Source organism: Pezoporus wallicus, unplaced genomic scaffold (assembly GCF_028554395.1).
Source record: "Pezoporus wallicus isolate ANWC-B61680 ecotype Strahan unplaced genomic scaffold, APGP_CSIRO_Pwel_v1 contig_2012, whole genome shotgun sequence".
Lineage (NCBI taxonomy): Eukaryota > Metazoa > Chordata > Aves > Psittaciformes > Psittacidae > Pezoporus > Pezoporus wallicus.
Genome location: NW_026639840.1, coordinates 62292 through 85822, shown reverse-complemented (window position 1 = coordinate 85822; position 23531 = coordinate 62292). Strand labels below are relative to the sequence as shown.

The following is a 23531-nucleotide window of genomic DNA, read 5'->3' as shown; positions in this document are numbered from 1 at the left end:
TCCTGCCCAGCGGTGCGCTACCGCGCCGCCCGCCCAGCTGGTTCTACCGTCTGGAGGCAGCCCCCGTGCCCTTCCCGCCGCTGAGGCAGAGGGGCACCTGCGGGCGGTTGGCAGCTGTCCGCGGCAGCGGGACCGGGGGGCCTGCTTGTGGGGGACGCCCGTTATTCGCCGCTCTGCTCAGGCAGCGCCCCGGCCGCCCGCACCGCCGCCGGGGGGCGGCCCCTCGCGCTGCCGGGCCTCGCCGCCATCTTGGCCGCTGCCCGGGAGCGGGACGGGCCGCACCGGGCCGGGGGAGGTATGTGGGGCGCCGGCGGCCCGGGGCGCTAAGGGCAGCCTTACCGCGGGGTGTGAACTTCCGTGAGTGGGGGACACGGCGGTCGCGGTGGTGGGGCGGGCCTCGGCGGCAGCCGCGAAACCTCTGCCGGGCCGGAGCCGCCTGTGCTCGGCGCCTAATGCAGCCGCCGGCCGCTGTAGGTGGCTGGAGTCCTGCAGGGGTGACAGCCCAGTCGGTGGTGGTGGTGGGACGCTGCCCTGACAGCCCGGGACTTACCGGTTTACCTGCGTTCGTTCCCGTTGTTCGGTGTCCGTTTACACACAGAATCAGTCTATTATTTAAATAAACCCTTGTTCTCCGGGCGCAGATGCCTGTGCAGAATAGCGCTGTGTGTGCTGAGCCGAGGGTGCGCGGGACCTCAGCTGCCCCTGTCTTTAGCTCTCCTAGGAGCGGGGTCCTAACCCCGGGGGGCTGCATGGGGTGTTCTCTGAAGTAATGATAAGGAAGGACTATGCGCAGGATGGTGATTTAGCTCAGTTTTTACTGGAGGTAGCCCGGGGCCTGCATGAGGGATGATGCAGGAACTGCTGTTCCAAGTCTACCTGCAAAACCTGCAGCAGAGCCACACCAGGAGGGGTAGGTAGCACCCAGCTCTCGTCAATCTTCCTTAGCAGCATTGCTGCAAACATGGTGGTTCCGGTCATGCTGCTTTTGCTTAATTAGCAAGGGGCCCTGTGAGTGTGGGTTTGCATAATATGCGCTGGAAATTAATCCATTATCATCCACCACTGTGCATCGCATATCACTTCTGCCCCGTTCACTACCTAACAGCATAATTGAACGGAGGTTGCCTCTTTTTTCTTTTGTTTCAGTGCTAATCTACTTTGAAGTAGCAGTGCATTTACCATCTTTTCAGTTTGATGAATGACCTGTGCCCATTAGATGTTAATCAGACTAGAGGGATAGCTTCATCATAGCTACTGGGTAAACAACCAGGCAAAAATCATACTTAAATAATGAAAATTCATTCATTAGAAGGTTGTGTAGGTTAGGAAAAGCTTTTTTGCAAGAAAAGCACAAGCAAATTAAATTACTCATGCAAGAGGTAAAATGATGGAAGAAATGTTTTGCAAAAAACCTGACTGTGCCATTATCAGAATGATTCAGCTGGCAGTTCCCAGCAGCTGTAAGTTGTACATAGGTTCTCATTTATGGAGAAAAAAAAACAAACAAACATCTGAACAGTATTTCACTGTAAATGTCTAGAATTTAATCTGTGGTGTGTTGGATGCTAACTCAAAGACACAAGCAAACCTGGGTTTATAAAATAATAATGAGACAAGCATATTCTTTCCATCTGAGCACACATACCTGAAAATTCCTTGCAGATGGCAAATTAAACATTAAAACCACTCCACGCCCTCTAGTGCTTAATTTTGCTGTCCTTATCCTGAAATGAAGTTTCCTGTTGTGCAAAATAGCTATGCACCAGCCAGATGCCAGTTACCCTTTCAAACAAAGCTCTTCTTACAAGAATCTTAAACAGAAACCTTGTCATGAGGATTGATGGAAGAGAAATTGAAGCCCTTGAGGTAGAGAGGTCTGAACAGCAGGTGACAAGTGGCAGCTGTACTTCATGGCTGTAATAATGGGAACAAACCAAATTAAAATGTTAAGTTCCTTCCTCTTAGTTCTCTTTTATTTTTTCAGAGTTTCTGAAACTCAGAGTTTCCCATATAACTTTCAAAACTTAGTTCCTATACAGAAAATGACATCTTTTATGCTCATTCAACATAGTGCATGAGAGGCTGCTTTTGTAACAGGAACTTCTCGGTATTTGGGACACTGATATTGTTAATGTAAGGTGGAATAATTGAAGAGTGCTGCTCAGCTGTTGTCTCATGGAAGAGAAGGGGGTAAAAATGGTTAGATGCCTAGCTGTGGCAGAGTGCATGCACATTAGTAAGAGCTGTCATTCACAGCAGGGGTCCAGTGGTACTTGCTGGCTCTGATCTGGTATTTCAGTAGTGTATTGCTCTTTGGCTCTGTGCTTGTCCTTTCTGGAACCTTGAGTGCCTCTTAAAATAGAGCCTGTGAAAAACAGCAGTGTAAAGCTGGTAGCACTGTCACACTGGCCACTACACTTACTGGAGTACGATGGAAAACGTCTTCCCAAAGAACTACTGAGATGAACTTTTATATCCTATGATCACATCCTGCTGCCTTGGTCATTAAGATTTCTGATTTGGCTGGAATATGAGCCTAATTAGCAGCATGTTCCTGAAAATCCCTTTGATAGTTAACAGTAAATGTGTGACAAGATACTCACCTTACCTGTGTCCATTTGATCCTCTCTATCTGTTCATTACTGGTTTCAGAGAGGAAATGTCTTAAGTGGCTCCTTAGTAGTCCTGAAGCAGCTGATTCAGATGGAAATTGTGTTAGAAATGTTCCATTTTCATATAAAAATGTAGTTTTAGCAATGAATTTTTAATTGTTTCCATGGAGGTTTGGGGGGGGGGGGGGGGGGGGGGGGGCTTATGTTTTTGGTGTTTTTTTTTTTAAATAAGAAACTCTTGCTTTTTCAGCGTCTACAGTGAAGCTTTCTGTTCTTTCAGGACGCAAGGGGAACTGCAATTTTTCAGGATCTAAGATTGTTCTCTTGGCAAGAGATGGAATTATCTTGCCAGCAATTAGAAGATTTATAGTGGAGCTAAACTGAACAGAGGCTCCATGCAAATGTATTATTGGAAAGTTCATCAGTCAGTAGATGAAATGCTGCACAGATTCTTACGCAGGCTGTGATTGCTATTGGTAAAAGCATGGAGAAAGTTTGAAATTCTGTTACGGATACCAAACACTAAGATTACTTCGGAGTATTCTCAAAGGACTAGTTCCTTTTAAAAACAATTCCAGAAACTTACTATCCGTGTTTTAAATTAGAGCAAAGATAAATAAATGTATACTGAGCATCTGGGAAGCCAAATGTTTAGTCTTTAATAGGGATGATCTTGCTGGTAAAATATACATCTGAGTAATTGTACAGATATAAGCACTTCATTAAGTGTTAAGTTAGACAGTTAGAGCTGATTTGATGATGGGAGTTTTGCTTTACTATAGAGAGAAACACCAGGTAGTTCTTAAGAAGGGTTGCAAAAATGTTTTTACTTTAATATGCAGATGCCTAAGCCTTGGGCATCATCTGAATAAAAAGATTAATGACACTTGAGCAGCAGCAGTAAGATACGTTAACAATTATAGGAGCCTTAAAAACTGAAATTACAGAACATTCAATTTTAGTAAGATCTGAGACTTCCAGATATATCAGTTTGAATCACAGCTTCTCATGTTGTGTCAGGTTAAGTCCATGTTCAGAGCTTTTTTTTTATCAGGTTTGCTGTTTTAAAAGCTGGTGAATGGGGCTGGGGTGGTGGGGAGGAGAGGTTTTGCCACAGCTGTGGAACATTTGTGACACATCTTGATTTTATAGGCAAAAGCTAAACTACCAACCAGCTGCTTGTGACAAAAATACTAACTTCAAAATAGAGCTGCCTATTTTAGCTTCTTTGTTTCTCCGGATTACTTTAAGCATTTGGTTACTTTCCATTTGCTTGTCACTAGAAGTTCATTTCCACAGATACATAACAGAGGCTCAGACAGTCCATCCCCACTAATCCTTCCACCCTTCAGAGAAGCTATGCCAAATGCAGGGAACATGGGAAGCTGTGGAATACTTTCCCAGTGATGATCCCATCTTGAGCCATTTTCAGTCATTATTACATGCTCTGAAGGGCATTGCAGAGGTCAGTGATAAATTCCTCACTTCCTGGTTTTCAGAGCTTTGTCTGTAACTCAGCTCAGTGTTATGAAAAGCAGCTGCTAACAGTATTTCTGCATTAACTACATTTCAGAGTACTTAATTGTAGCTAAGGACAAGCATGTGCAATCAAGTCTTTTTCCCATGCTCACAGTTTGTCTCTCTTGCCAATGAGCTCTGCTTTTGTCTTGTGAGCCTGCTATGACTTCAGTCCAGATGTTTCTGTGCCAAGAGACTGAGAAAATAGTAACACTGCAAAATCCCAACTTAATCAACAGAAAAGATACAGGCTTGGAAAGAGCATATTGAAGGCGCCTTAGTTAAAATATTTAGTTCTTCTGTGAAGACTTCATATTCTGGTAGAACAGAAGTAACTGCAGAGAATGATGTGGAATTTTGTGTGTCAGATGGGAAGTCTGAGAAGCTGCAAAACCTCTATGGCCTCGTTGTTGGTGCAGTGCCTGTAAGATGCCTTTCAGTCAGGCAATAATACGGAAGGCTGTCAGCCTACTAAAAATGAGCTTGAATGGCTTGCTGTAGACTAAAGACACAAATAATAACCCACATAAGTCTCCAGTCTGCTTCTTAGGCCTAAAAGCAGAGTGGGGGAAAACATATCCTTTCGAAATAGCCTTACAAGCACACCATGGAGTGGTTTTATGGTGCCATCTCAAAGCAGTGTATGTATGCTGCTGCACAGGTACTCTCATGCTTTCACGGTTCTTACATTTTGGTGGTGTGCTTCTGCTACTGTTTTTTTAAACTTACAGTCTTTGATTCAAGACCTTTACCCTCAAAGTGCTGCAGCTCCTAACATGCTTTGCTGTTTGGCCACAAGTATTAGCTTGACCTGTGGGTGTGAGGAAACTTGACTGTTACTAGATTGAATTGTTGTGTTCAGCATTTTTTAATCTTTCTTTTTCTTTGCAAATCTAATGTTCTGGTGAGGAAGAGAGTACTGAGAAATGAATTCAGGGATGTCTACATGTCTGAAGTGAAATGTGGCACTAAAAAAGAGTAACGGGAAAATCTCCAGAATTGGGAGCATTGTGAGTTATTTTTGTTAAATAATAGCTTACATAAGATATTTTTGTAGCAGTACCAGTTGTAAGATATCCAACTTGAAATCCATCTTTAATTGGCTGGTGCCGATTGCTTGACACTGTGTGGGATAAGTGAAATTACTTAGTCTTGCATATAATAGACTGATGTTCCCACTGGTGTAAGAGCTTCTTTATCATAGTCAGCACTAGGAAGCAAACAAACTGAGCTGCCCACTGACTGATGAGGCAGCGCTTGTGTACTCTCTACTTCAGCTGCAGGCAGAGAGCTTCAGTTTTCCAGAGGGCAGCAAAGTAGTGTACTGCTAAAACTTGAGAAAGAGGAAAGGAGTATGTGAGGGGGTTTGAAGGGAACTCTTAATGCTAGAAGCAGAATAAAGCTGGAATCTGCTAAGCATGGTCCCCTGGATCAGCATGCTATTCCAGTTGACCATGAGGCCATGCAAACAGTTGTATGAACACAGTGGGTACCTGGGCAGCTTGGGGCAGGTGAGTAAATAGGGGCAGTGGTCCAATGCTACTTCCTTTTCTGGCTACCCATGCCCTCTGTTGACTGCATATCAAGTCATAGGCTTATATCCTAAGTGCAGCTGTGGCAAAAGAAGAGGCCTGGCTAACACAGCCATTTGTGCACAAAGAGCTTGCAGTGTGCACGTAGAATGAAATGGCTGCGTTCAGGTATTATATTAGCCTCCTGCATGGCTGTGCTTGTTAAAAGTATATTATGACAAGTGCAGTAATTTCTGATCAGTAGAATCTGCATGAGCATTAACAGCAGGACAACTGTGAGGGCTTAAAAACACTGTCACATGTATCCGTCAGGGTATCATTGGAAGCTGCCTGCAGGCCGGCATAGCTTCTCCACAGTGGGCTGTATATCAGGTCCTCTGGAAACGGACTCTTACTGGTACTGGTTGTACTGAAACCCTTCTGTGCAGCATTGTATGCATTTACTAGGGATTTGGTCTTATATTTGTTAACAGATACGCCATTGTATCTGTGTTAAAATGTACAGAGAACTATTCTAAGCTGTATAGCTGATCACCTTCATATGTTTGGGCTGTCTTGGTGTGGAACAATACTGACATTCAGTGGTTGATTATACTTGCCGCTGTGGTGTGACTATCCAGGAGATTTTGGAGGGTTTTACTGTTCAGCATTGGCTAAATTCAGAACTTATTAGTTGAACTGGATTAAAGCAATCGTGTCAAGGCTCCTTTACAAGAATACTGTGCTCACAATATTGAAATTGTCCAATTTTTAACATAGTGAATTGGAGATTAATTTGGTTTGGCAGAGATACAGTAGAAACACGCAGAGATACAGTAGAAACACGCAGCTTGTAGCTTTGTTTCCTTTCCCACTCTTAAACAAATTAGCAATCAATTTCCAAAAGAACTTCCTCTTATATGCCATATATCTTAGTTGGATTTTTCTGTCCACATTTTGACTATTGGTGGTCTTGTGTCTACCACCAAAGGCAGTGTTCTCTTAGCAGGAGGTATCTAAGACCTGGTAAGGCCCCAGTGAAGATGACCACATTGCTGTCATGCACGTGAACAAGTTTAGAATTTGAAAAGCTGGATCTTGGCCCCCTTCCCACATCTGCTGTCTAGGTGGAAGGAAATAGCATAGTACCTACCTTCTTTAGCAGTTGTTTTTCACCTTCTGTGGTGTGCTTTGGAAGACATACTTTTGTTTTGTCAAGATCTGCAGGGCCAGATCATTTTTCAGTGTTACAGGTATGTTGAGAGGTCAGCCTAGTACTCTGGGCAGTTTACATTCAGGCACAGCAACAAGAGGTCACTCTGGATGGAGCTAAACCCTTATTCCAGTGTTTTGGAATGAGGCTTTACAGTTTATACAGAGTTTGGACTTCTTAAAATCTCCATGCAGCTGGGCTATTTACATTTAGATGCTTCTGTGCCATCTTCATATTTGTGTGCCAGAGTTAACATTAGCAAAAGAGCAAATTTTGTCTGCATTTTACGACATGATCATGGCCAAACATCCTAAGATTAATGAAAACTATGATAGGTTTTTGGTAGATGTATTTGGCTTCTCTTGGACATGCAGAGTTAATGGTAGTCTTCTTCTTTCAAAGTGGGACGCCCAGTAACTGGTCTCTTCCCAATCATGTTTGAATTCCTCCAAAGGCTAAATAAACTTCAGGGTATCTTTGTTGCTGTCATCTGCCCATTTCTACCAACTCCTATGCACCAGCTGTAGCACTGCCTCACAATGTAATAACTTTCATCAGGAAGCTCATCTGACCAGAAACTCCTTTTTCTGCATCAATTTATGACTGGACTGCTTTCCTAATATAGGTAATTGAAGAGACACAGACCTGCTCAGGTGAATACCTGGAAAGCCAAAGGGTTGAATAGCCAGTCGCAGGGGCAGCTTCTTCAACTATAGAATGAATTTATGCAGAATATAAGTACCAGAGTATTTTCACCTTGAGGAGCCAGTGCTCAGGTTGCAGTTTGTTTGGTTTGTGTTCTAAGCCTGAGTTTAAACTTGGACCTTATTTTTGTCAGAGGATGGTTATGCAGCGGGTCAGCCAAAGCATTATATCTGTCTCATGTAAAGGCTAAAGAGAGCAGCTGAAGTCTGATGGCATTTGTCTGTTCTGTAGATGTGGAGAAAACAGTTTATTCACTTCATATGAATCAACAACGCAGTTCACATACTGTCCCATTGGAAGTTGAGAAATAGACTGGGAATTAGTTTTAGAAAAAGGCAGTTAAGCTTCTTGTCCCATGAATAAGTGGCTGAGGCATGGTATTTGTAAATCTTTAAAGATATAAGAGAAAACAGTTACATTCCTTATCTGTAGTTCGTACTCCTTTTTTTCCATGAGTAAGTTGTGTAAAACATTTTATGTAAACATATTTCATGTGTGTCCAGCACATTTGAGGCAGTTCTATTCATTAAATCACATTTAAATTCCTAGTTTTGTGTACTTCTAATGAATTCCAACCTTTTATCCAAGTGCAACTTGGCATAGATCGTAAGTAAAAGACTAATGAGCCAGCAAATAAAACCCACTTTTCTAGTTCAGTAGCTGAAAGCTGACAAGCTAAAGAGCTGTATCTTTAAAATAGTGCTATTCTTAGTTATGTGTGTCAGTGTTATGCAAACTCCTCCTGCCATAGGAAACTTTATGTATGTGATATAGGAAACTATGTATAAGCTACCCTTCCACATTGCCAAACATGTTTAAGTGAGTCCCAACTCATGAGAGTGAGCTTTTCTTTAAGAAATAAATTACAGATTCCAAATAGGGATGAAAGTGGAAATCCAGGGTGCTGGCTTCTTACTTTGTGGTATGTTAGTGATTTGATCCACTGTGAAATGTTTTGTGGTGGAACATTCCCCTAAGTAAAGAAAAGCAGCAAAGCAAACCTTTTTCTTAAATTCACAGTGCATGTTAATTAAGAATAGCTGTTGTAAGAAGGGGAATCTGGGAGAAGAAATGATGTCAATCCTCATATCCTTTTGCTTATTTTAACTTCTTTGAATGTGTTTCCAACAGAAAATGATCCACAGCCTGTTTCTTATAAACTGTTCTGGTGATATATTCTTGGAGAAGCACTGGAAGAGCGTTGTGAGCCAATCTGTGTGTGATTATTTCTTTGAAGCTCAGGAGAAAGCAATCGATGTTGAGAATGTGCCTCCTGTCATTTCAACGCCACATCACTACCTCATCAGCATCTATAGGGATAAAATCTTCTTTGTGTCTGTCATACAGACAGAAGTGCCACCACTCTTTGTAATTGAATTTCTGCACCGAGTAGCAGATACTTTCCAGGTTTGTCATCATTAATTTTTAAAATTTAAATTACTCCAAGGGAACTTTTGTCTAAACTACTTTTAAGGAAAAGTAATAAACCCCCTGTCAGTGAGTTTCCCCTTTGCAATTTTTAAGTCAGGCACTGGTTTGCAGAGTACAAAGGAAAAGGTCTGTTTTGTGTATTCATTTGATTTACAGTTTACCAGTGCACGTGCACTACAACCCAAATCCCACTTTGTCTTCCTTCTGTAAGCCTTTGTACTGTTCATGTTATATAGATGAAAAGGAGCATGCAGTCATGAAGCACTCTGGAGGGAGGAAAGAGCTGCAAAGCCCGAGTCAGTTTTTCAACCTATTTCACAAATAGTCTAAATAAAGGAACCTCTGTGAAGACTGAGCATTGCCAAAAGATAGCCTCCTTATTTTACAACTGTCTTCTAACTGAAGATGTGTTCAAGTTCACAAGTGGGAGAACCTTTGGTACATTGATACTAGTAAAACAGATTACAGTCATTTCACTGTCCACGCTGTCTTTATTTCTAGTTAGATAATAAACATAACCTTAACATATGATGCCATCAGACTATAGATGTAGTTAGTTTAGGCACTAAAATGACTTGATACATTGGAGGGTTTCTGTAAATAAAAAAAAAAAACAAACCAAAAACCAACACAAAAATATCCCCAAAGAAACTTCTCTAAAGCATCTTAACAGGAATAAAAATCCTCTCCTTTGTAATCTCTGATTTGTTCAGGATTACTTCGGCGAATGTTCTGAGACTGCAATTAAAGACAATGTAGTTATTGTGTATGAACTTCTAGAAGAAATGTTAGACAATGGCTTTCCACTGGCGACAGAATCTAACATACTGAAGGAGCTGATTAAGCCTCCCACAATTTTGCGCTCCGTTGTCAACTCCATCACAGGTATGAAAATAAATCATTTTCAGTGGTGACTGGCTAAAACCAAATCCCATCATATCTCATGGCTGAAAAATAATATCATATTGGTGTGAATCTTTAAGGGAGGCCACTGTCCACCACTTCTCACAATAAAGAGTTGGGTAAAACCAACTTCCTCTTTATTTGGAGTTTATGCCTGGCACCTTTGATATCCTTGCACTGTCTGGTCCAGTCACAGCTGCTAAAGTCCCTCAGCAATACCAGTTCCCAGCACAGGCAGCACGTATTGGAGACAGGTGCTCTGGGATTGGCACAGAGCTAGCCCCAAGCCTTGAATAACTGAAGGGCATTGGAGAAGGTTACATATTTTATAAGAAATATTATAGAAAGGTATATAAGAGGTATCTAATAAATCCTTGGTGGCTGGGAACAGACAGCATGAAGGGAAGCAAATCCCATGTCCTCAGCCTCCTCCCTGTCCCCATCCCCATTAGCATCCATCAAGTTCAGAGCTGTTTTCAGGCTGTTGGAAATGGGTATATCCTGCACTGACAGGGCCAAATGTCTGTCAGCTGAGCTGGTGGAATCTGCATGTCTGGCAGGCGGGTGCAAGGGCAGTAAGCCATGAGGTGTCACTTGGGGTCAAAGATACGCATGATGTTTGCCTGCGCATTGTGTTAGAGAAGGGTAGGTGGGCTGCAGGGCCACACGGGTAGTGCTCGGAGGTGCTGGTCTTTGAGGTAGTACATGTGGTTTGATGTCGGAGCTCTCTCACCTGTGTGGCCCAGCAGCCTAGCCTGTGCAGTGCTGCTGCACCCTGTGAGGCTGCAGAGGAACAGGCAGAGAAACAGCAACTTCTCCCCTTTAGAGACACAGTGGGAGTGGGGAAAGGGTTGCGACTCCTCCCCCATGAGTTACAGCACCAGGGTGGACTTTAGGCAAGGGTTTTTCTGTGTGAGTTTCAAAAGAATTAGCACATCTGTTTTCTGCCTGCTAAGAAAGGGCCTACCCCCAGCAGGTTGTGTAGAAATAAGTGCTTGTTGCCAAACTCCAAATGAAGCTGCATGACACACTGCCACATTCATTGTGCTAAAGGGCAAAAGCAAGCAGGAGCTGTGGCCCTATTCTGAGACCTAGTTCTAGCAGAGGGAGTTGTTTCCACTATACTGGGATTCCAAGATCACAAAGCCCCAGAAGTGATAAGATTTTTTTTTTTTCTCTTTTCATTTTTAAATAAGAACCTGTTTACTTTAGGTAGTTCAGGAGGCCTTTTTCTCACACTGGGTGTTATTAAGAACCAGGAGCCAAAGGTGACAGCAAGACAGGCAGGGGCAGTGCCATCACTGTTAAGGAACTGTCATGGTTTAAGCCAAGCTGGTAACTCAGAACCACAGCACTGCACCAGCTACTAAGAAGGGGAAAAATGACTGCTACTGCTGAACCCAGGACAGGAGCCCAGAAGTTGAACCAACAGGTCAGGGTCACGATTAAGTAACAGGGTCACCTACAGCTCAATGATTGCCAGGACAGACTGTCACACTGAGACAGGTCAAGCCTGTGGGCCAGGGTCTGGATCGATGCGACACGTGGTCAAGTGTAGACGTGGCAGTCATATTGCTAGGAGGTAGCTCAGATGCGTACAGGGGTGAGAGCCTCCACTTAACAACAAGCAAAAGGGGTGGAAGCCCTCCCTAAGGCTTCTTCCAGGTCTTCATAACAAATCCTATCATCGGTAAATCAGCCCTGAAGGCAGCCAGTTAAAACTTTTTGGACAAAGGGGAAGCAGAATGCTTAAGAACTTCAGAAGGAGCTGTAATGTCTTGTAGTGATGAAATCCTTCGCAGTATCTAGCCCCATACCTACTCCCACTCAAAGCACCTACTGTCGTGAGCCTTGTATTTTGCTGTGCAACCACAAGTCTGGACACATGCTTAAAGTGCATTCATGTCACCTCATGAATGAAATTTAGTGGTCCAGGCTCTAGTCTGGAGTTCCTGGAGGCAAATCTTGCTTTTATTCTTAATTTTGGCAGTTGAAACATCTCTCTTGTAATTAGTTACTGATTTTGAGGTTTTTTTCATTTTTAAGGCAGTAGTAATGTAGGTGACACGCTTCCCACCGGGCAGTTGTCCAATATTCCTTGGCGCAGAGCAGGAGTAAAATACACAAACAATGAAGCCTATTTTGATGTTGTTGAAGAAATTGATGCAATTATAGACAAATCAGGTAAGATGCCTTACAAAATCATTTTTGTTTGTTCAATGTATTTATATTTAGCTGCTGATGTTTAGAGAGAATACAATCCAAAGGCTTTTTTATATGTGTATTATATACATGAATCCATATCTTAAATAGAAAAACACAGTTTTAAATGATACACCTCAACTTCTTCAGCTTATCTCAAACCAGCAATATGCTCTAGGCTGCTTCAGGAACATCCACAAGAAATACTCTGTACTTAGATGGGTTTGGTTTGTATATTGATTCTCTCTCAAAAGATACAAATGGAAAAAATAGTTGAAGTTTTAAATGTGATGAGAAAATGATCTTTCCGTTGTTCCTGCACCACTACACAACTTGCTAGTTTTCTGGGGATGGGATAGGGATGAAAGAAAGGAAGATTCTGAGTTTGCATATGCTGAAATTCTTATTTGCTATTGCTGGCAGCCAGTTCAAGCACATACAGTACAAGTCCTGTGTAACAGCTGGCACAAGTATCATTAGCTGATCTGGGACAAGCTGTTTGCTCTGGCTCTTGTATGTTAGCAAGCTGCCCAGGCCACAGGTAACTGCAGTGACCTTTCCTATCTGTGCTTGGCATGTTCTTCAGTGTTGCGCAAATGTCATTTCTGCCCTCTAGCTGCACTCACAACGGTTGTTAGGCCTTTCATAATAATTTTAAGTCAACTGTCTTCTTTTTTTTTCCCCTCCAGGTTCTACAGTCTTTGCAGAAATCCAAGGTGTTATTGATTCATGTATTAAGCTCTCAGGAATGCCAGATCTTTCTCTTTCTTTCATGGTAAATAAATCCTGAGTAACTAAAATTCAAAATATATGCTAAATATATCTTAGTGACCAGAGTTTTTAAGAGTCCAATCACTACTTTGTGTGTCACACACACGAAAAAAAAGGAAGTTTTGCATTATATGTGAACTTGCTGCATTGCTCAGTAGTTGGAATGGCTTTTCTCTGTACATAAACCTGCACTCACAGGAGGAGCTCCTGTACCAGTTCAGACCAGAAATCCATCTAGCTCAGTAACGTGTTTCAGAAAATAGCTAGGAATGGTAGAGTCTAAGAAATAGGAATGGTGTGGAGTTCAGTAGCTAGTTCAAACTGCTGGTACCTGATGAGATTTCACTTACCACTCTGCCACTGCTTACAGAACCCACGGCTGCTGGATGACGTCAGCTTCCACCCATGCATTCGGTTCAAACGCTGGGAGTCGGAGAGAGTCCTTTCATTTATTCCTCCCGATGGGAATTTCAGATTGATCTCCTACCGTGTCAGTTCACAGAAGTACGTTTCTACACACTGGTTCTTCAGATACACCATCTACCGCTTTCCATCTGAGGAACTGCAGACTTCTTGTCATGGGGAGAATTTGCATTGTTGCTAAAACGCACATTCTCAGGTTTTGTCTCATCTGTGGCTCTGTCCCTGCTAAAACAAGAAAACAGTTTTTCAGTGAGCTGCTGATACTCAGCAATCATTTCTCAGTGGGATAAGCCGCATGATAGTAATACAGGCTTGTTCGTTCCTGGTAATTGTTGCTGCCTAGATGCTGCGTGGCTAAGTCTCTGTATACATAGAGGACTCTGGTCTTCATAAAAAGGGTAAAGCAAAAAGTCTAAACTGCAGATAATCTGCAGGCTAAGTCAGATTTGACTGGTGGCTGTTCTGAGAGTTGCCTCACTGAGATTACTTCAAAAAATAAACAGATGGAGGGATAGAGATTAGAACACTGATTAAGAATAAAATCTTTTTTTCCCTGTGATTCTCTGCTAATAAAATCACTTCAGCTGAAGTGATGTTGAAGAGCTGAATATCACTTTTCACTTTTGAAACAAACTGGTTCTAACTTTAATACCTGCCAGAAGCACAGGAACTGTTTATGAGAAAGAGTTTTTTTTTAATCAAGCAGAGAAGTAGCCAAGATGCATTCAGCTACTGTTTTCTCTTTTCAGCTTGGTGGCAATTCCTGTGTATGTGAAACACATCATCAGTTTTAAGGAAAACAGTTCTTCAGGAAGATTTGATGTTACCATTGGACCAAAACAGAATATGGGGAAAACAGTAGAAAGTGTTGTCATGACAGTTCACATGCCAAAGGCCGTACTTAATATGAACCTTACTGCTACACAAGGCAACTATACGTTTGACCCAGTTACTAAGGTAAGTCTGAAGTTGTTATTTAAGTATCTAAGGTGACATTAGAACAAGTCATACGTACTGCAGAGTGCTGGAGCCGCATTCCACACTTGGCAGAAAATTTTCCCTTCAGCATATGTTTAAGAATTAAATTCTTGTCTTGAAATTTTACTTTTTCAGACTTAGATACACACCAGCTGTGATTTCTGGTTTTATCAGTCTCCCTTTCCTTCCCCTCTCCCTTCCCTTCCTCTCTTTTCCTCTGCCTCTTCACTCCCTGAATATTTTCCTTTAATGGATGCAGCAGTATTTTGCTGGTGGTTTCAGCTATGGTATATTCTGCAATCCATGTTCTTTAAAACAAACTTAGCTGGAGAAAATGCAGTAGAACTGAAAAGAGGTAGCCAGAAAAACAGGGAGCAGGAGATGAGAAACGACTTCCAAAAGATCTGCCTGAGGACACACTGGAAGGGAACAAAAGGTCTGAAATACTGTGTCTTGGGATTCCTGTTTTCTCGCCTCTGAGCTGGGGTTTGAGCCCTAAATGTCCTAAGGCTCCTGAATCTTTTTAGTACCCAGGAACCATTTTGCTGAAATGCAGCGTGAGCCAAACCATTCTGCTGGCTCTGACACCCTGCTCTGAGCTTTGGAATAGCTCAGTGAGCAACTGATGTGAATTGTAAGTGAAAACTCTCCACATCTTGTTTCTGAAAGAACAGACCTTGATCTTTTAAAAATGAAACCACAAAACAAACACCCACACTTGAAGTCTCCTTTCCTCACTGCAGAAATAAAGCATACTGTGCTTTTTAGAGCTGGGATAACTAGGTGGATTGTAACTGCAAAAGTTAGTAGAAGTAGAGAGAACTGAGGGGTTTCTGCATTTATTGACAATTTTCAGTTTATGATAAGAACAAAACCTCTTGTGCATGAGTAAAGGGCCAACTTGGTTCCATGTATCTTCTTTAAAGTGTTAAGAACCAATGGAAACAAGTGACCCTTATGGAAGTTCCTGTAACTTAAACATCTTCCTTTGCCAAGCATCTTGCTCCTGTCCTCCTCATTCTCATGTTCATAAAGTTCCTATGACCTTTGTGCTGATTGCATCCTTGTTGCATGGATCTAGATGACCACAGTCAGGCAACAGAAACAATCACTGCTACTAAGGGAGCAAGATGTATAAAGTGCTAAGGAACACTCACAGGGCAAAAGAAATGTTGGGAAAGAAGAGTCACCACACCTGCAGGAGCCCTGGCTATGCTAGCTCCCAGCCAGTGCGGTACTTCTCCGGGCTACCAGGTTGCATTCTGTACCCAGCCTGCAAACCAAAAGCTTGCCGTGAACTTGACCTCATAGGTTGTTTCCTAGAAACCTACTACTGCTGCTCTTTCTTTCCTGACAAGGTGTTAACATGGGATGTCGGCAAAATTACCCCTCAGAAGCTACCAAACCTGAAGGGCCTGGTGAACCTGCAGTCTGGAGCCCCCAAGCCAGAGGAGAATCCCAGTTTAAACATCCAGTTTAAGATACAACAGCTTGCGATTTCAGGTGAGTGAGTGTGATATGCAGCCAGCACTGATGGAATGAATAGCGGTAGGAACTAAAGTGGGAAACTTAATCTTTTAATTGGAGATGCTGATCTGGAGTCAGCTTACCAAAACAGGAAAGTCTGATTTACCCAAACCTGACAGTTAGATTTGCTGGGAATAGTGAATTCCCAATTGTTTTACTCAAGAAACACTGTGAGAAGTGTACAGAAGAATGGACTTTTCTTTGTTGACTTGTGCACTAAACATGCAAATTCATTCACTAAAATAGTGAAGAATGATGATTTAGCATGCTGCCCTTGACTAGCTTTAGCCTTGTGCCTCTAAAGGTCTTTACAGCAGTCAAAAAACTCCATTAATTTTAAAGAATGCCCTTCTTATTCTTTCCCCCTGGAGCTGGTTAGGTTTTCATCTTAGAAACAATCTGCAAGTAAAATCAGAATGAAGTCTATAGGGCAAGTGCAAAAGTAAATTTAAAGCAAGCAAGGCCTCAGGCTGCAAACAGTTAAATCGTGCTAGTGGAAAATGCTTCTGCAAGCAAGCTTTGCAGGATTAACACCCTAACAGAGCAAAGGCTCATGCCTGGAAAGAGGATGACTGAAGGTGGTAAATGAGAATTGCTGGTAGTACACATAGTTCCTTTCTACGTAGGTACCGGGCTGTGGTCTTTTTGCTTCTGGACTACGGTGAGTAACCGAGAGTCCTTCTGCAAGAACAGAATCCTGCAGCTTCCTCTTAAACTTGTGACCCTCTAGTTTAAATCTAGTAAAACATAGTGGATTGGTGGCTGGATGCCAGAGATACGGACCTGTGAGAACACAGGGGACAACCTGAAACCGTTAGGTAATTAATAGTTGCTGGTGTTCCTCAGTCACTATTAGCAGAAGAATTGCTGATCCTTGCAGTTATGGTTTAGGGTGAGAAGATTTCTAAAACTTGTCCTTTGCTTCATCTACATTATTGGAACTGAGTGCAGCGTACAGGAGCAGTGCAAGATGAGACCCACTTGATCCCTTCGAAGGAGGATGTTGGCTCATGGAGCAGAACACAAAAAAGTCGTTGCCCTGCCAGGGCAGCTACCAGGAGGTGACAGGAATGGTCTCTTTGCCTTTTCAAACCAGATGTATTTGTGAAAGGAAGGAAAATGAGCTTCCTACCTGATCTGACATGCTTCAAGAAAGCAGGACTGATGAAAAGACTGACATTTCTCACATTCTGCTTTTAAATTCATGCTTGTTTTTGTCTTTTTCAGGACTGAAAGTGAATCGCCTAGACATGTATGGAGAGAAATACAAGCCTTTTAAAGGTGTCAAATATATTACAAAAGCAGGAAAATTCCAAGTGAGGACATGAAAAGCTGCTCAACTTCCAAGAGGAAATTCCCCTTAAAAAAAGAAAAATTCACTGCTTAGTGACTTACTTTGCTATTAATTAGGTGCCAGTTAATTAATAGACACTGATTAGTTTGGGATCAAAGCATTTGTGCACAGCAGCTCTTAAAATGAAAGCATAGCTTAGTTTTTCTTAATATGGCTTTAAATTAAGGTACTTTTTTTCTAATACACCTTCACTCTTTTTTTACTGAATTGTTGTTCTGGTGAATAGTTTGGTGTAGGTGATCCACAGAATGCCACAGACACTACACTGCCAGTCAGATACCAAAGCCCAGAGGTCAAGCACATTCTGAAGGCCAGACAGGTCACTGGAGAAGTCTTGTGGTGGCACGTTTTGCTGCTGCAGCCACCTGCAGAGAGAGCTCAGCTATTCTCACAGCCAGCTGCTAGCTGGCAACCCACAAAGCATCGTGTAACCCCTTCAGAAACAGAGCAGCAGCAAGAGGGGCAAGGGTCCCTGGCAGGGGCCTGGGATGTAGCAAGTGTCACTCCTGAGAAAGAGCTTCTGATGAAGAGAAAAATAACTTCCTTGTTTACAAGAAATCGCCTTTCTTAAGAAGCATTTGCCTTAATCAGCCTTCATTTGTGCCATCTGCAGATGAGCTGATAAAAATAACATCCTGCATTAAATCTGGGAGGTGATTGTTGCTTCAGTAATCCACTTTCTTGCCATTCAATCTCATCACCATCATCATTTTTTTTAAGAATACAATTGCAGAGAGTAAGATCTATTTTTTATGTGACGCCTTTGCTTTGATGTAGATGCTCCACTTGTTCCAAGTGGATACCACCAGATTTGTGCCATGTGTGCATTGGAGCGTAGCTTTTTAGGTAGCACAATAGAAGTGTCAAGTGTATTTAATGATTGTGTGCTTTAATGTTAATGAAATAAAGGGAACTCTACTGCAAATACATCCTCTCTTGTGAAATGTTTGCACAATTCATGATGCTCATAAGCAGGAGACATCAGATACAATTAAATGATGGCCATTTACTACTTCTTTACTGAACTTGATCTCTCTCAAGCTGTTTGAAGTTTAGAAGGGGCATTTAGGAGCACAGCAGGTAAGCTCCCTTCTGTAATGGAGGAGAAGTAATATTTAGATCATGACAAAGACAACAGCGATGAAGCAAAGCTGTCTAAACTGCCTTATACCATGAAGTTGTTATCTCTATAAACCAATGGGTGCCCCACAGTACCTGCCAGGTTTCAAAGCACACCTTTGGGCAGTACTTTATAGGGTGGGAAACTCAAGTTAAAGATTAAGGGCAGGATACTGTAGAGTCTATTTCCCTGTTTGGTTTACAAAATGATTAGGTGAAAACTTTGCTTCAGATGAAGAACAGGAACTCGAGTCATTCAGTAGTCAAAATGTCAAATGCTGGGACAAAAAATGATCCAGTCTGAAAAAAAGGAGAGGAACCATCTGAGCACTGTCAGCAAGCCAGTAAGGAAATAAAGGAGCATCAATTCTCCATCAGTAACTTCACCGATACCACTGGGGCAAACTTTGGCCACAATCATTTTGAATTTCTGAGATAACAGCAGGTCAGTGCAGATAAAACAGCACTTGTAAGAACCAGCACCTGTAAGAAAGCCTTGCATTTGTGTAGACACAACAGTGGGCATTGGAAGTTACCAACCTTCTAATCTGCCTTTTTGAACTTTTTTGAATTCAATACTCACACTACAGTTCTGCTCCATGTCTCAGGAAATAGGTTCATTCAGTTCCAGTAATCTTAGTAGGAGTCGTCTTTTCAGATGTAACTGATAATGTCCCAAGCTTAACTGTGAGTAGGTGGAGCTGCTCTCTGCATTAGCAGCCTGGAAAACCTGCAAGATCTCCTTTCACAACTGACACCATACAGAACATAATATGCTATCAAAACGAGCTGGCCTTCACACCAGCGCTTCACTCGGCAAGTTGCAGGATGAACCCTACCAGCCTTCTGTATCTAGGACACCAGAGAAGCACTCACAGAGCTTCTGTCTCTGGAAAACCTTCCATCTGTACTTCACAGCACACCACTGGAAATCACCATCAGCAACAATTACACTTGCCTGCTAGGAAGCTACCTTCAGCATGAGAAATGGTGGTTATTGTGTGAGGCTTACTCCTTTTGGTGGTGGTGTGCTAGTTCCTGCCGGTTCTCCAAACACAGGAAACTCAACTGAGGAACCTGCAGAAGGGGACTGTGTTCCATTCTCCCTCTTAAAGAAAAATCGCACCAGCACCTATAGGAATAGCACAGCTGAAGGAATTGGAGGGTGTTGTTACTGCTGAATTTGTACTGCCAGCCCTTGGTCTCACCTTCCCTGGGTGTTCACCTCCAGGAGCGCTGCAAAGGCAAATGTCTCCCAGGTTCTCATCCTGTCTCAGATATAGATTGAACTGTGTGTACAGCACAAAATCTGAATTTTACATGTCATTACTAAATCCCAGGTGCTGTCTGGCACTGTGGGATTTTGTTGGGTCCCACAGCACCAATAAACATCGGTTGCACAAAGAACATGATGTGTGCTGGTAAATACTTTTAGTGAAAAAGAAGTGTTTATAAGGTATTCTTACTGTGAAGGAGTGATGGGAGCAGGGCAGGGATTCCATGCTAATCACCCCTGCATTCAGTTTGTGAAGTAAAACTCAGATTAATGAGGTGCTGCCCAGAGCAGCACATCTTTCCTTAGTGACAGAAAATTTCAAGTTTTCAGAACCTTGCCCAATGCTACTAGAACAGATAACCACCAGGCCTCTGGAAGAGCTCCAGTTTTTTCCCCACTGGATTACAGCTTTCATCAAGTTCTTTAATTATTAGTTTTATGGGCACAAAAGACAGAAACAACTTGAACATCTTCTGTCTGAGAAACTGCACTTTGTTCAGAATATGCAGAAACATCTGTCCTTTAGTGGTTCTGCTGCTTTAGCTTTTTACTCCCCTTGTTACTGTGTCACCCACTGCTCCATTACCATTAACACTCACAGGCTGACATTTGTACAAATGCATTTTTATTGTTTTAACAGAACCAAAGGAAGGTTGAAAACATTAGACTATACAATACATTTTGGTTTATAAACAAAGTTTTATAGTGGCAAAACATTTCTAAGTGACATTCATGGTCTTGTTTTCAAATATTTTCTGCATTTCAGGTCTGAAGACCACTAGGGTTCAAAAAAGAAGTAATTGCATAAGGTGGACATGGATCTCAGCTTCTACAAAACAGGCCAAGAACTTATAGCAAACATTCTGGAAGGATATCAAAGGCAACCATGATTTGTAACTTTGCTGCAAACATTCTGCAATAAACAAAAGGTGATCTTTGGCATAAACAATTATGTATTAAAGGCATTAGTAATATTGCATTAATATCAGTCAAGCAACTAAACAGTGATGCTAAAAAAATCTCACAGAGAAGCCTGAACTGGGAAGGGGGAAGGGAAGAAATGTGAGGAGCATTAAAAAGGAATACAGGAAGACTACTTAGAAAAATCCTTTAAAAATAATCCCTACCTAATTCAGTGTTATTTACTATTAAATAGAAATTACTACATTACAATTATGTTAAAGATCTGGTACAAACCAACCAAATGCAAGACATTCAGGTTAAGGCTCTGGCACCCCTTCCTTCCTCTTCCTGTTGCAGGTAATTGCAAGAAGAGAATATTAAGGAAAGATCCGAAGTACCACATATTCCGTAATACCGAGACACAAGGAGTGAATTAAAGATGAACACGTTTTTCTCTTGCTAAGGTCAGGTTGAGGCAGCTGTAACAAAATCAGTTTGACTTCCCTTTTTAGATAACAGTGCAACAAAGGGGGTGGAGAGGAGGAAGTCCAAGTGTAGAATTGCAGACAGGTAAACTGTCATGTACCTCCTCCTTTGAGCTGTTAAGACAGAGCAGTTCTTCCACAAGGGCACTTCTGTTAAAGGTGGTTTGATCATGCAACACTTCAGCAAATTAAGAGGGCATCATGAGGTCAGTGTTGATCTGGGCAGAAGTCTTGCAAATGTAGAGACTCATTCTAAAACAACAATCCTGCTTTCTGTCAAGTGCCAAAAGAGACCAGGAAGCAATGAAACGAATGTGTGTGTGTGTGTATGTATATAAATCTATGAAGGCATGTTCAGTTATGGAAGGATAAAAGCATCCCAAGTTTATTTTAATAATGAGAGGAATGGGGGATTTTGTTGGGGGGGGTTAATTGTTACGGTTTTGTCTGCCTTTTTTAAGATACAGTAACACTTTGTGCAATTCCCTATTATTAGACCTTGAAAAAAGATTTTGAGCCGTCAAAAACAGTAAAAATAGCCCAGTATATTTCACATTACCACTTGCTGGTAACCATTAGGCTGCCTAAAAAGAGTTTAATGTCACTGCAGCTCTTCTTTGAAATCGTGCAGGTTATGTGCCTTATGCATTGTTGGAAACCAGGGTAGTGAAGCAAAAGGTCCTGTTTAATTCAGTATCTTTATCTTTTAACTTTCACCTTGAGTGGCTGGAATAACACTAAATGGAGGGAAGAGTTAAAAAAAGAATAATCGCATGTGCTCGTTTGGTTTTCAGAAGGAAAGAGCCAGCATGTGATGTTTTCTGGTCCTGGACATGCAGGTAGCTCAAGAGAACCAGGATTTTCCAGCTCACTATGTTAGTGAATTGAGCAAGAAGGAAAGACGTCCATGAGTTAAGGTCTCCAGCCGTAAGGCTCAAGCTGTCAATAGTGTGCCACTAACATCCGCTGCAAAGCATTTCAGTACAGTACAGGAGTTCTGGAATGCCTACTTACAGGGTTACAGGAGGGTGACAGAGCTCCAGTTTTTGTTAAAATACTGCTGCCAGGCACAAATCAGAGAATATAATTTCAGACATGGAATCGTAATCCTCAGTTTACAACTGTTCTGCTGCCCTCCCATACCTGTAAATATAACCCCCCTACATCTTCCATCATTTCTGCGTGGTTTTAAACCAGGCAGCTGAAATCCTGCTGACGTGTTCAATGTTTCTGTATCAATGGCTGTCCCTAAAAAACTGCCAAGTAACCAATAGTGTCCTATCTTAACACAAGCTTGAAGTGAGGTCCATGTTTTATATCATCACATGGAAACTACTGGAGTATACAGTGCATAAATGAAATGTGCTTCTGGGAGTACGGAATTCATCAAGAGAATCTTCAAAAGCAAACTGATAAAAAACAGGTGATACGAACTGTCTGCCTTCGGAAGCCATGAGGTGTTGGGTATCAAATGTGTTCCAAAGACATTTGAAATGCATTCTAATTCATACCCGTAGAATGGGGCATTAGCATAAGCTAGTCTTAAGCTCAGGTATACAGCACCTCTTGCTGTTAATACATCTCTTCTGTTTCCAAGAAAAAAAAAGGCATTTTAAGTTACACAAAATAATACCTATGTGGCAAGTGTCTACTGATACCAGGGGGTCTTTCTGACCCAGCGAAGAGTGAATCCAGCATCTGTTCTTATCTTAATGGATGCTGCTTCAGCTTCTCTCACAGTTTCCTTCACAGACTGCATGAGATTCTGGGCGTTATGAACCAGCATCTCAGTTGCCTGTCAAGAAAAAGACAAATTGAAAATGTATTGGTAAATACCATGTCCAAGAGAGTAGCACAGAAGCCCGTTGTGCACAAGGACCCCCAGTATAAGCAGCTTAAGTCAGGTTATTGCTAATTTAAACTAAAAAAAAATAAATGGAACAATTCACCTCTGGAAACCTCATTTGTGTATTTCTGCAAAATCTGAATAAAAACTGAGTGTCCCAAAGTAGAACAATCTCCCAGAAGCAAAAACTGCAGGATTTCAACTGAAAACATGCATTTGGGAACTAACAGAACTGCGAGTACTCAAGATGTTGTTGGAGAACAAATATTTTCAGTACACTCCACCACAGAGTGCTTGTACTCCTCCAATGTCAAACTTGCTCTATTTGTAGAAGCAAGGTCTTCAGCTAGCTCACTTTTCACTGTTAAAACGAGGAAATTAACAAGTTGTTCATACAAAAATTTGAGCCAGAGTAACTTTTTTGGCTTGAGAAGGATTGATGTTCCTCTATTAAACTGCAGCTTTTGAGTCAGAAACCAAGGTGTTGTACTAAAATGAGCACCACTGAACAGCTGAGGTAAGCCACCAAACATCGAGTTCCCAGAACACAGCCAATACTACATGTATATATTTGTTCACATTAAGCTTATCAACATTTCCACACTAGCATCAACTTTTACACCTCTTACCTGTTCCGACTCTTCATCGCTGATGTTAGTTCTGCCCAGCATGGTAGCTTTGACAGTGGAGAGAATTTTCAGTTGTGTACTGATGGTTGGGATTCGCTCACAGACCTACGGAAGGGGGATAAAAA

The 23531-nt window shown here is 42.0% G+C and overlaps 2 protein-coding genes across 4 annotated transcripts in view; one reads left to right on the top strand and one right to left on the bottom strand.

The window, feature by feature from the left end:
- The first annotated feature begins 138 nt into the window (after positions 1-138).
- AP3M1 (adaptor related protein complex 3 subunit mu 1) lies at positions 139-18075 on the top strand. 2 transcript variants are annotated; one of them, XR_008973028.1, is made up of 10 exons: positions 139-295; positions 8691-8966; positions 9704-9875; positions 11940-12077; positions 12785-12870; positions 13237-13370; positions 14039-14246; positions 15626-15770; positions 16525-16612; positions 17022-18075. XR_008973028.1 is itself a non-coding variant. In XM_057416349.1 (9 exons), the coding sequence occupies exons 2-9, from the start codon at positions 8694-8696 to the stop codon at positions 17120-17122; spliced, it is 1257 nt and encodes a 418-aa protein (XP_057272332.1). In that variant the 5' UTR covers positions 140-295; positions 8691-8693; the 3' UTR covers positions 17123-18075. The 2 variants fall into 2 exon arrangements, 1 of the variants encoding a protein (XP_057272332.1); XM_057416349.1 differs by lacking the exon at positions 16525-16612 and having other exon boundaries at positions 140-295.
- Positions 18076-20146: 2071 nt separating this feature from the next.
- The window catches only part of VCL (vinculin), a 65517-nt gene continuing 62132 nt past the window's right edge, over positions 20147-23531 (bottom strand). For both annotated transcript variants that reach the window (XM_057416424.1, XM_057416425.1), the window contains 2 exons: positions 23407-23511; positions 20147-22726 (listed from right to left, as the gene is read on the bottom strand). In XM_057416424.1, coding sequence (XP_057272407.1) covers positions 22580-22726; positions 23407-23511 — 252 coding nt within the window. In that variant the 3' untranslated portion in view covers positions 20147-22579. The remainder of the gene's footprint in view (positions 22727-23406; positions 23512-23531) is intronic.

Excerpts from the sequence above, each read along its gene's own strand:
- AP3M1 (XM_057416349.1), top strand. The coding sequence starts at position 8,694 with ATGATCCACAGCCTGTTTCTTATAAACTGTTCTGGTGATATATTCTTG. Across the intron at positions 9,876-11,939 it reads CGTTGTCAACTCCATCACAG|GCAGTAGTAATGTAGGTGAC; the intron begins GTATGAAAATAA and ends TTCATTTTTAAG. Across the intron at positions 13,371-14,038 it reads TACCGTGTCAGTTCACAGAA|CTTGGTGGCAATTCCTGTGT; the intron begins GTACGTTTCTAC and ends TTCTCTTTTCAG.